The 10697-nt window shown below is 37.0% G+C and overlaps 1 protein-coding gene across 2 annotated transcripts in view; it reads left to right on the forward strand.

Moving 5' to 3' along the window:
- Positions 1-9627, forward strand: part of UNC13C (unc-13 homolog C) — a 589653-nt gene extending 580026 nt beyond the window's left edge. For both annotated transcript variants that reach the window (XM_068536284.1, XM_068536278.1), the window contains 3 exons: positions 4404-4496; positions 6026-6185; positions 9342-9627. In XM_068536284.1, coding sequence (XP_068392385.1) covers positions 4404-4496; positions 6026-6185; positions 9342-9627 — 539 coding nt within the window. The remainder of the gene's footprint in view (positions 1-4403; positions 4497-6025; positions 6186-9341) is intronic.
- The last annotated feature ends 1070 nt before the right edge of the window (positions 9628-10697 follow it).

Below are 10697 nucleotides of genomic sequence, written 5' to 3' on the forward strand. Positions count from 1 at the left end.
AGCCAAAGACAACAGCATGGACCAGAAGGGCAGATGAAGGAAAGGTCATCAGAAGCATCCTTGCAAGGGGCTGGGTTTTAGGATTTGATTCATGGTATAATAAGATGCAAGTGGGAGGTTTTCCAGAAGGGAATAGGGTGATAGAAATGATCTATCTTTTACACAGATGAGACAAATTCTTTCAAAATCTAGGTCTGACTATGCCACCCATGGCCAAAAACTTAAAAGACTTCTCTGTATCTCCAAGATAATGTCAACAACTTTTATTTATTTATTTATTTATTTATTTTATTTTTTGTCTAACAACTTTTAAATGGCATTCAAAGGACCAACATTTTAACATTTCCTCTTGTTACTCCATCTATGCTTGCTCCATCCACAATGAACTCCTTGCAATTTCCAGGACACACCATTCTGTTTTATGCATCCACATGTGGGCGCATGCTATTTCCTGCTCCTTTGTCTAAAACAAATGAATTTCAACTCAACCTTCAAGAGCCTCCTTAAGCATTGTCTCCCCTGTAAAATCCATCATGATAACAGTTAAGTAGTGAGTATACATATTTTATGTCCTGTCTCCCCCACAAAAAAAAAATTCTCTCAATGTTCCTCAAGACCTAAGAATATTGTGAAAATACTAGAGGCGTTTCCATTAAAGTTATGAGCGAATCAAAGATGTTAACTCCATTAGCCAAGGTTGCAGTAGGAATCAGATGGCACACCCAATTAAGATTATTTGAGAAGGATTTAATGGAGAAACTATGGACAAAGGTATGTGCTGGATATAAGGAGACCAGAAAAAATAGTAAACTAACCTCCCTGCAACAAAAATAACAAGGGAGGAAGAAGCTCCTAAAACCAGGAAAGAGACTGTCGCCTATTGAGTGCTGGTGAGGGGAATTTTGATTTTTGGTTGCAGGATTCAGCCAGCAAAAGGTGACCCCACAGGAAGGAGACTAAAGAAATAAATACCTGACCCGACTCTACTCCCTCCTTCCCCTATCTTGCCAGGACTTCTCGGCGGTAGTACAGTATAGAGGAGACCATTGAATTGTCCATCTAAGGGCAGAGTGGAGAAGGGTGGAAAATGAATTTGGAGAGCCAAATGGAAGATCACAAGCATGTCCACTTCTAACACTGTCATGGAATCTAGTATTAGAAACATAAGCTAATAAAATTAGCCAAGGCAAACAATATGAGGTATAAAAACTGGAAAGGAGAAGTGTCATTCACTGAAAATAATATGATTGTATTTCATTTACTCAAAAGGGGTAAATGTAAATCTTTCATTAAAAATTCAGTTGGCTGAATAAAAAAATATACAAAAGTCACTAGCCTTCTTGTTATACAATATAATGGAATAAACGGTCCCATTTAAAATAGGATGAGATACCATAACTAGGAATAAGCTTTTAAAATGTTCAATATTCACATAAAGAAAAATGTAAAACATAATTGAAATACACAAAAGGAGACTTGAATAATGGGAAGATATATTCTATTCTTCATACCAGAAAGATGTCACCAGTTTAGGAATGATATCAAACTATTTTATTTTTCCAAAAAGTGTTATCAGCTCCTCTTACGAGCCCTACTTTCTACTGCATGGACACCTCCCTCACTGATATCAACACCCAGGTACATACCATGTTAATTACTTGCACTATTAGAACGTTATTCAGGTTCTAAGACCTTGTTCTGCTCACATTAAAGTTTTAATCACTTATTGGATTCAAAGCTCTCCTTCTTTCTACACAAGCAGGGGGAAATGGTGACTCTAGTAGTAGAAGCAGGAGGTGGAGGAAGACATGGGCTTCTGTAATGTGTACCTTTCCTCTTTCTCCTGGACGTAGTTTCCCTGATACTGAGGAGGAAGGAAAGAGAGAAAAGAGGAAGATGACTCTTTATTTAAAACTTCAACGGTTGGGGACTTCCCTGGTGGTCCAGTGGTAAAGAATTCACCTTCCAACCCAGGGGACGCGGGTTCGATCCCTGGTCGGGGAACTAAGATCCCACATGCCCAGGGGCAACTAAGCCCATGCGCCACAACTACTGAGCTCGTGCACCTCAACTAGAGAGCCCACACGCCACAACCAGAGAGAGAAAACCCACGCACCACAACTAGAGAGAGAAAACATGCAGGCCACAACTAGAGAGAAGCCCACGAGCCGCAGCAAAGAGCCTGTATGCTGCAATGAAAGATCCCGCATGCCTCAGCAAAGATCCCGCATGCCGCAACTAAGACCCGATGCAGCCAAAAATAGTAATAAATAAATAAATAAAATTAAATTAAAAAATAAACTTCAATGGTGGCCATTAGTGGTCATTATCTATTTAAAGGTCATTGTCTATTCAGTTAGTGGTAGAGCTTTTCCAGCCCCTTCTCTTAGGGGAAGTACAAGCTTGATTGATAGAACTGGCTGGTGTGAAACTTATTTCCAAATAGTTCCCCAGGGCATTGATGAACTCTTCCAAGACTCAAGACCTGGACACTTTTTCCTGCTGCACCTCACCAGGGCATAGCACATTCCTTTGAGAGGCCTGCCTCTTTACCACGTCTGTGACAATCCCTGATAAAACCAGAGCCTACAATCACATTTTCCCTCTCTTGTCCCCAACTCTGGCACTTCAAGCCCATTCAGGAGCCATCTCCCATATTTCTCAGCAACCATGACTTTAAGCAGAGGGGAAGGTCCTGACATACTCTGTGGCTTGCTGTTCCTCACTTGGCCATGCTCAGGTCTGCTAAGTAGGCAGCCAATTAAAAAATGAAATGCTCATCTTGCTGGCACTTCCGGAGTCTAGGAGTACTTCTACTTGGAGTTTTCTTTCCTTCACCTCAGGAAAAGGAAACATTTCCGCTCTTCCCTTCCCACAGAACAATGAACAGTCCCTTGGCTAATGCCCAAAGTGATCACTTTCTATCTTTCAGTTCTTTTATTATCAAATGGCTAGGGTGGGGTGTGGGTGAGAGGGCTGCTTGTGGTGAACCAGCTCTTCTCAGCAGGTCCTGTTAAGAGGTTCTGGCTGAAATCCAGTGATTTTCTGAAGTTAGAAATTGGAAGTCTCTTAAAACCTTTCATTTTCAGCTTGGTCATTAGCCATTTATTTTACAAAAATAAGATTCTTATTACTCTCATATATATTGTAAATGGTTAAAATCTCTATGGGACAAAATTAGAATTCCACCTACCTTTGACAAATAAATACCATTTCTAGAAATTATACTATAGATAAACTTGTAAATATGAAAAATAATTATTTGTTACATTTTGCTCATAAGAGCAAGAGATTAGAAACAACCAAAGTGTAGTTAAATAAATAATGGTATGTTCATATAATGGAATAAAGGCTAAACATTATTTTAAATGTTTTGAATATTTTAATGTTTTCATTATTTGGTAAGCAGATTAGTGATTCATTTTTAAGCAAGTACTCAGGGAACACTGACTTTGTAGTTAATGCAGTGATATTATAGACTATCTTAAAGAATGGGGCATAGCTTTATGTATACTGAAATGGAATGATCTTCTTAATATATTTTTAGGTGAAAAGACAAAGGCAAGGTAAATGATAATTAGAGTATGTGCTTTTATTTGTGAAAAAAATACACGTGCTTATAGGTGATATGTTAATAGATAAGTGTGTGTGTGTGTATGAGGTTGATGTAGTTATCCCTGTTTTACAAATGAGAAAAGCAAGACTTGAGAACATAGCAAATTCCAATCACAGAACCAGTTGCAGCATAACTATGATTTGAATTCAAGCTTATCTGACCCCAAATCACAGGCACTTTCCAATACAACATGCTTAACCTTTGACTATCCTTTATCAGGGTAGAATTGACTACTCCTTTTTATACCATCAGTCGACCTTGTAAATGTATCTATTTTAGAATGTGTCACACTATATGCAGCAATATGTGTCTATGTTGCTCTCCCCTGGTCTAGTGTGGGCCTCGTGAGGGCAGGTGCTCTGTAGAGCCATCTTTGTATCCCGGGTGCTCTGGTGCCGTACACTGAAGAAAAGCACTTCACAAAGGAACGAAAGGCATGATACATCTTTGTACATAAGCAACAACAAGGAGAGCTTTATTAAGTGCCTAATAAGGCAACTGCCTTTTTTTTTTTTTTTTAACAATAGTAATACTAAGAGTGTGCCTTAAGGTATCTGAGTACTATATGAAAGTTTAACTAAATGGGCTGAATATGGTTATACCCAAGCCTCAAACCTGCATGGCAAATTTAATTTAGTGAACATTTATCAAAATCTAGTATGTGCTGTTAACAAAAAGAACCATTTATTTCTACGATCACACTTTACAGTCCCTTGTGCACAGAATGCCGATGTCCATTATTAAGTGGTCTGAAAGGTCAGGCCAGTAAACTTTTGCTGATTTGCAGGTCCCTCCTCCAGAGATTCAGTGGGTCAGATATCTGTTCATGTGGACATCACCGCCACCCCAGGAACAGGAGAGCATAAAGTCACTATAAAAGGTATATTTCGGGTCCAGGTAGATAAAACAGCCTATGAGACTTTAACCTCTGGAAATAAGTAAATCAAAAATGTTGTTTTTTCTTGAATCTCTCTTTTAAAATCTATATTAAATGATTTCAGGGCATGCTCAGAATTTCTTCATGAATCTAGAACTTTTGATTTAAAACTGAAAAAAAATGAATGGCACAGGTATTTAACCTATGTTACTTGAAATATCTAAATGGTTTAAATACATTGGTGATTACATTTCAAAACTGTATACATTGAACGTGTTCTCTATGGTTGAGGCTATGATATACATTGAACATTGGTGCTGTGGTTGGCTCCAACTTGCCAATGACATTTTAGATGTTAAGTCAGCATGTTCTTACTATCCACATAATCTACCTACTTTTTCTATGTGATTTCCAACAACTGTTTGATTTTTTTTAAATGGGTGGTTGAATCAATTGGTTTTATATTGTAAAAGCACAATCTGAAAATAGGGGTCACTTCAAAGATGTAATTTAATGATTAATACTTTGCTCAATAGAACCATGTTCTATTTTTATATCATTATAGACTTAGTCACTTTAAATAATATCTACTTTAATCAAAACCATGGCCTTCTAACATTTTAAAATTGCATTACCTAATGTATCTTTGTATTATAAAAGTAACACTGCTATGGGTTATAATAGATTATATACAGTACTGGTAATCATACAGAAAAGTGGGCATGACTATATATTCCAGTGTCACTAAATATATTTGAAAAATATTTTGACAATGCATATCAAATGGTAAAAGTTTTATCAACCTTTTGCATTAGCAAATTTAATTGTAAGACAATTCCTTAAGGATATCATCATCAAAGGATGAGCAAACCTGTATGAGAATGTTCATTTAAGTATTATTTATGATGCCTGAAATTAGGAAACCGCCATAATATGCAACAACAAGTGATTGGGTAAATATAGAATGAAATGTACATATAATGAAATATTTGCTGTTGGAAAATACATAATAAATTAGAATGCTACCCGTGATGGGCTTAAAAAATAAAGCTACTTATAAGACTGCAATACATTATGATCCCATTCTATATATAAAGATTGAAAACATCATACCAAAATATTAACAGTCATTTCTTCTGAGTGATAAAATTATAGATTTTAAAAATCTATTTTCTGTATATTTTCTAAATATTTCATGATGAACATATAATTTAAATATGAAAAGCATCATTTTTTCACCTAAACAAGAATCATAACTTTTCAGTATTAATGATTGTCATTTCAATTACAGCTAACATTTGCCATCCCAATGCCACATGGCTTAGAGCTGAAGGCGCCAACAAGCGTGCAGTCCAGAGAGTAAATTGTTTTTCCTCATCAGTGGGGTTAGGGTGCTATCAAATGCAAGTTACAACTTCATACATCATTTTTAAAAATAAAAATTCACTCTAAGGATCAAAGGGAGAGTCTAGGATTCCACACATTGGTTTGTTAATACTTTATATTCCTGTCTCTTTCCTTTTGGTTTTTAGTGATTGCTATTAATGACTTACACTGGCAGACCACTGCAATGTTCCGCCCCTTTGTGGAAGTTTGTATGCTGGGACCCAACCTCGGAGACAAGAAGAGAAAACAAGGCACAAAGACGAAAAGCAACACATGGTCACCAAAATATAACGAAACATTTCAGTTGTAAGTTATGACCTGACTCCTTTATCCAACCAGGCAATAGGCATTGTACACTTACACTTATGAGCAACTCACAGGGTAGGAATGGCACGGGGCTTTGCTAAGGAAAGCAAAACCTATGGGTTTAAGGATTCCTGTTCATCATTGATCCAAGGCAAATGAAGAAGGCTGTGTTTTTAGTTCTCTTCCATTTGTTTAATATTTGTCCGGTGCCTACCATGTATCAGGCAATAGTACAGGCATTGGATATATGTAGAAGGAGGACTTTGCTCTCATGGAAGTTACTCTCTAGAGATAAAGAACATATGATAAACAACATTATAAATAAAGTTATCATATGATAGTACTAAGCAGAGCATTAAAACAGGGTGATGTAATAGAGTGATCGGTTGGCTGCTTAGACGGGAAGCCTCTCTGAGCATGTGCCTTTTAAATAGGAACCTGAGAAAATAAAGAACGAGTCATGTAGGGAAGAGAGTTGAGAGCATTTTAGGACAAGGAAAATTGCGAGTGCAAGGATTCTAAGCAGGAGCATGCCTGGCATATTTAAGAAACAGTATATAGTGGGCAGGGGAGTGAGATAAAATGAATTTGAAGAGGTGGTCAGGTACTACATCACACAGGGCTTTGAAGCCAGTGGTAAAGGAGCCTGGGTCACATTCTAAGTTCAATAGGAGACGTTGAAGGATTTTCATATGAGGGTTTGAACAATCTGATTTACATCATTAATGATTATGGTGTTTGCTGTATAGAGAAGTAACTATAGGGAAGGCAAGACCAAACATGTAGAAATAAGTTAGAAGGCTATTGCAGTAGTCTAGGTAAGAGATAATAGTGACTGATCAGATAGTCTTAGGGAGGAAGGAAGTAGTCAAGAGATGGAAAAAAGTGGAAATATTTTGGATATGTGTTGGAATTCTAAGAGATCCTATAGAATTTACAATGGATTGGAGATAGAATATGAAAGAAAGAGTATATGAATTAGGCTCCCAAGAACATCCAATTGAGATTAATTCAAGACATATATTTACAAAGGAATGTACAAAGATGTGAGAATAGAGGGGCTATGAGCAATAGAGATGTAACCTGGGGCTAGTAATAGCCAGGTTATTACCCCTTCTGTGCCTAGAGGAGAGGAAGAGCAGTTACTAAAATCAGGACTGTGAAACTTCATTTGTAGTCATTCACCTTATTAGGAGAGTGACCTTCCATGGAGGGAAACAGCCTACTTGAGGGAGCCTCACATGCAAGAAGCCAGAGAAATAAACTCTGACCTCACTCTCATCAATTTTTCTGATTTTTCTAACGACGCTCCCTTTTGGCCAAACCCAACTGGAAGCCAGAGCACGGAGAAACTCAATGTGTGTAGTCCTTACAGGTCAGCATTGTATTGCAAAGTACAAGAAGAAGGATGGAGAGTAGATCCAGTTGGAGCAAACGGAAGCTATCTGGCACTGAATAAAATCAAGGATGACTCCTAGTTTTTGGCATAAGCAATTGGGTAGATGTTGATTTACTGAGATGGGGAAATAGGGACAGGCGATGAGGAGATCAAAGATTTTGTTTTAAATCTATTAATTTGGAGATGCCTACAGTCCATCCAAGAGGAGATATTAAATACATAGTTAGATATAACTTGAGAATTATCTGCATATAGATGTAATTAATTCTACAAATCTACATGAGCTGACCCAGAGACAGAGAGCAGGGACACAGGACCAAGCCCTAGGGGCTTTCATACACACGCACACGCATGCACACTTACCAAACCGTCCCTTACTGGTTTGATTCTTTGTTATTTTGCATTCTCGATTGTTATTTTGCATTCTCGATTTCCCAGAGACCTTGCAGCACTCCGTTCTCTGAATATTTCACTCTCTTACCACTCATTAAAACTTAACTATCCTACCACATCAATTAAAAGGGTTCTAACAGATTAATCCCACTAATAATGCCTGCTAATAAACCAGCTCACAAGATTCCACCTATCTGCTCCTCCAAACTGCACAAAAACTTTGATCCAATTGAAAAGTCTTCCAAAAGGTTCTAGGACTACTTGGATAATGCAAAATTCAGATACAACGCTGTGAGCTACCAAGACCACAATTCTGGGAAAAGGTGGCATTTTGACTCATTTTAGTTCACAAGAAGACCCAGATCCCATCATATTTTGCCATTCTATTCTTACCCCCCAGGATTCCATCTTCTTGTATGTTATTTCAGATTGTCTCTTAAAATAAGTACACAGTTTAGTTGTCAATGTCACCTGGAAACAAAAGTCTGACTCGGCAAAATGTTTGATCAGAAAAAATGACTTAGAAAAGGAAGGAATTTGGAAGCTTGTACTGCTGAGGAATAGATGTGCATTCACTAAAAAGTCAGGACTGTCTGAGGACGAATTAAAATAAGGGGCAGGGAAGGATTATCCTCAGAGTTTCTCCACTCAGCCTTCTTCATTAGGTTCAGTTCTGCACTATGTTGTCTTGGGTTGTTATTAGGAGAGGCCATCCTCAGTCCCAATCTTGACAGGTCTAACTGTTGCCATAGGAAAGAGCTGGCACTGAAGCACCAGACTCTGCTGGAACTGATTTACTCTGGAGATTTCTATGCAATTTAGCATCTTGTGAATAGTGCTTGACAGTCTGTCCAGTGTATTCCCCTGAGAAAAGGCTCCTAGATATAATAGCGTATCCAGGAGTCTGAGGTAAAGAAAGGAAATTGTAATAACGGATGTAGAAATGGCACAGAAATTGTTCCAAAAGGTACCCGTCCCCCTTGGCCTAGCTTCCATGACCCCTAGTAACGCCTCCAACCCCTATATCACTGGGGAGACCTTGCCTCCAATGATTAATTACAACATAATATTTTAATTCCAGTTTCTATTAATATCCTTAACATCAGGGCAGTAAAGCATTTTTAGATTGATTTCCTACTTCCATCTAGGGAAAGAATGAGTTTTTAAGTTCGATTGCAGAGTAATAGCTATGTAAATACAATATAAGTAAAATTTAAAGGATATTTGCATCAGAGTTCAAAGACAATGATACTCTATTTGCCCATATAATATTCTGAGCAATGTATAAAATTTTCAGCAGTCCATTAGAACCATATTGATCCCTATTTGAAAGTGCTCAAAATCCATATTTTTAATCCACACAGCATTCTGAGTAAAGAAAACCGCCCAGGGGCCTATGAACTTCACCTTTCAGTTAAAGATTACTGCTTTGCCAGAGAAGATCGAATTATCGGAATGACAGTAATTCAGCTCCAGAACATAGCAGAAAAGGGAAGCCACGGGGCATGGTACCCCCTGTTGAAAAACGTCTCTGTGGATGAAACTGGTTTGACTATCCTTAGAATCCTCTCGCAGAGGACCAGTGACGATGTGGCTAAAGAATTTGTAAGACTTAAATCTGAAGCAAGATCTGCTGAAGAGAGTGCTTGAAACAAATACTGCAAGATAGTATCTTTGAGAATTCATAAACTATAACTGTTTGACTACTGCATGCATGTGCAAATACACGGGAATGTTTATTTCACTACGTTTCAGTGTTTGCCAGTACTCAAGAACAATGTCTACAAGGTATGTGGAAAACCTGTGGAACTTTTATACCATTTCTGGTCTTTGAGAAATAAATGTTCCATGAAGTGCCAAAATTATGTTGTAAAGTGAAATATCCAGAGTATCTTTTAAAATGTTTATTTCACTACCAATTTCTCATCCATTAAACATACTAAAAAATAGTCTCTTAAGTTGGTCCATTAGTTGTCCTTGTTACATTGGTGTATATGGCCAGTAGATATGAAAGCATTTGTTACTCAAATTCTGTTTTATTTAGGCTTACCTCATTATAGATGTCTTACAAATACCCTTTTCTATCATGACTAGAAATGCAGTTACTTCTAGGAAGCATTTGTAATTTTATAGTTGCAGATATATTGTGATGATTTTTGCATACATATTAAAATAGAAAATGTGGGAAATATTTTATGCCAACCAGTTTCCAACCTTTCTGAAATCACTGTGAAGAAATGCTCTTAAAGCAAACTTATAAAAAGTAATGCTAAATAGTTTGTTAACAGTGTTTGATATATCAACAGAACTTTGTTCTTTAGAACTGCCAAGGTCACATCACATTTGTAAAAAAAAAAAAAAAAAGGTAAGTTGAAGCATTTGCCATCTAGCATTATGTCTTGGCTTTACTAAATTTCATTCTTTAGAAAGTCATACGACTAATGGTTTAGGAGTATGATGGAAGGTTTGTTTCTTAAATTACCTACGATAAGTAATTATACTGTTAGTGTTTTCCTTCTGACAGTTATGACTAACTCCTTATTTACTGAGTGCTATAATCAGTTAAATGCTTTTCTCTTTTTAGAAATATTCAACAATTTGTACTGAATGCAGCATTACTATATATTGCACTGGAGCAAAAAGTCATGTCTTCAACTATTTAGTGAAAAATGTAAAATGAAGTCTGAAGAAATTGCTTACAATTTTGTAATTTATGTTAT

Source organism: Eschrichtius robustus, chromosome 1 (assembly GCF_028021215.1).
Source record: "Eschrichtius robustus isolate mEscRob2 chromosome 1, mEscRob2.pri, whole genome shotgun sequence".
NCBI lineage: Eukaryota > Metazoa > Chordata > Mammalia > Artiodactyla > Eschrichtiidae > Eschrichtius > Eschrichtius robustus.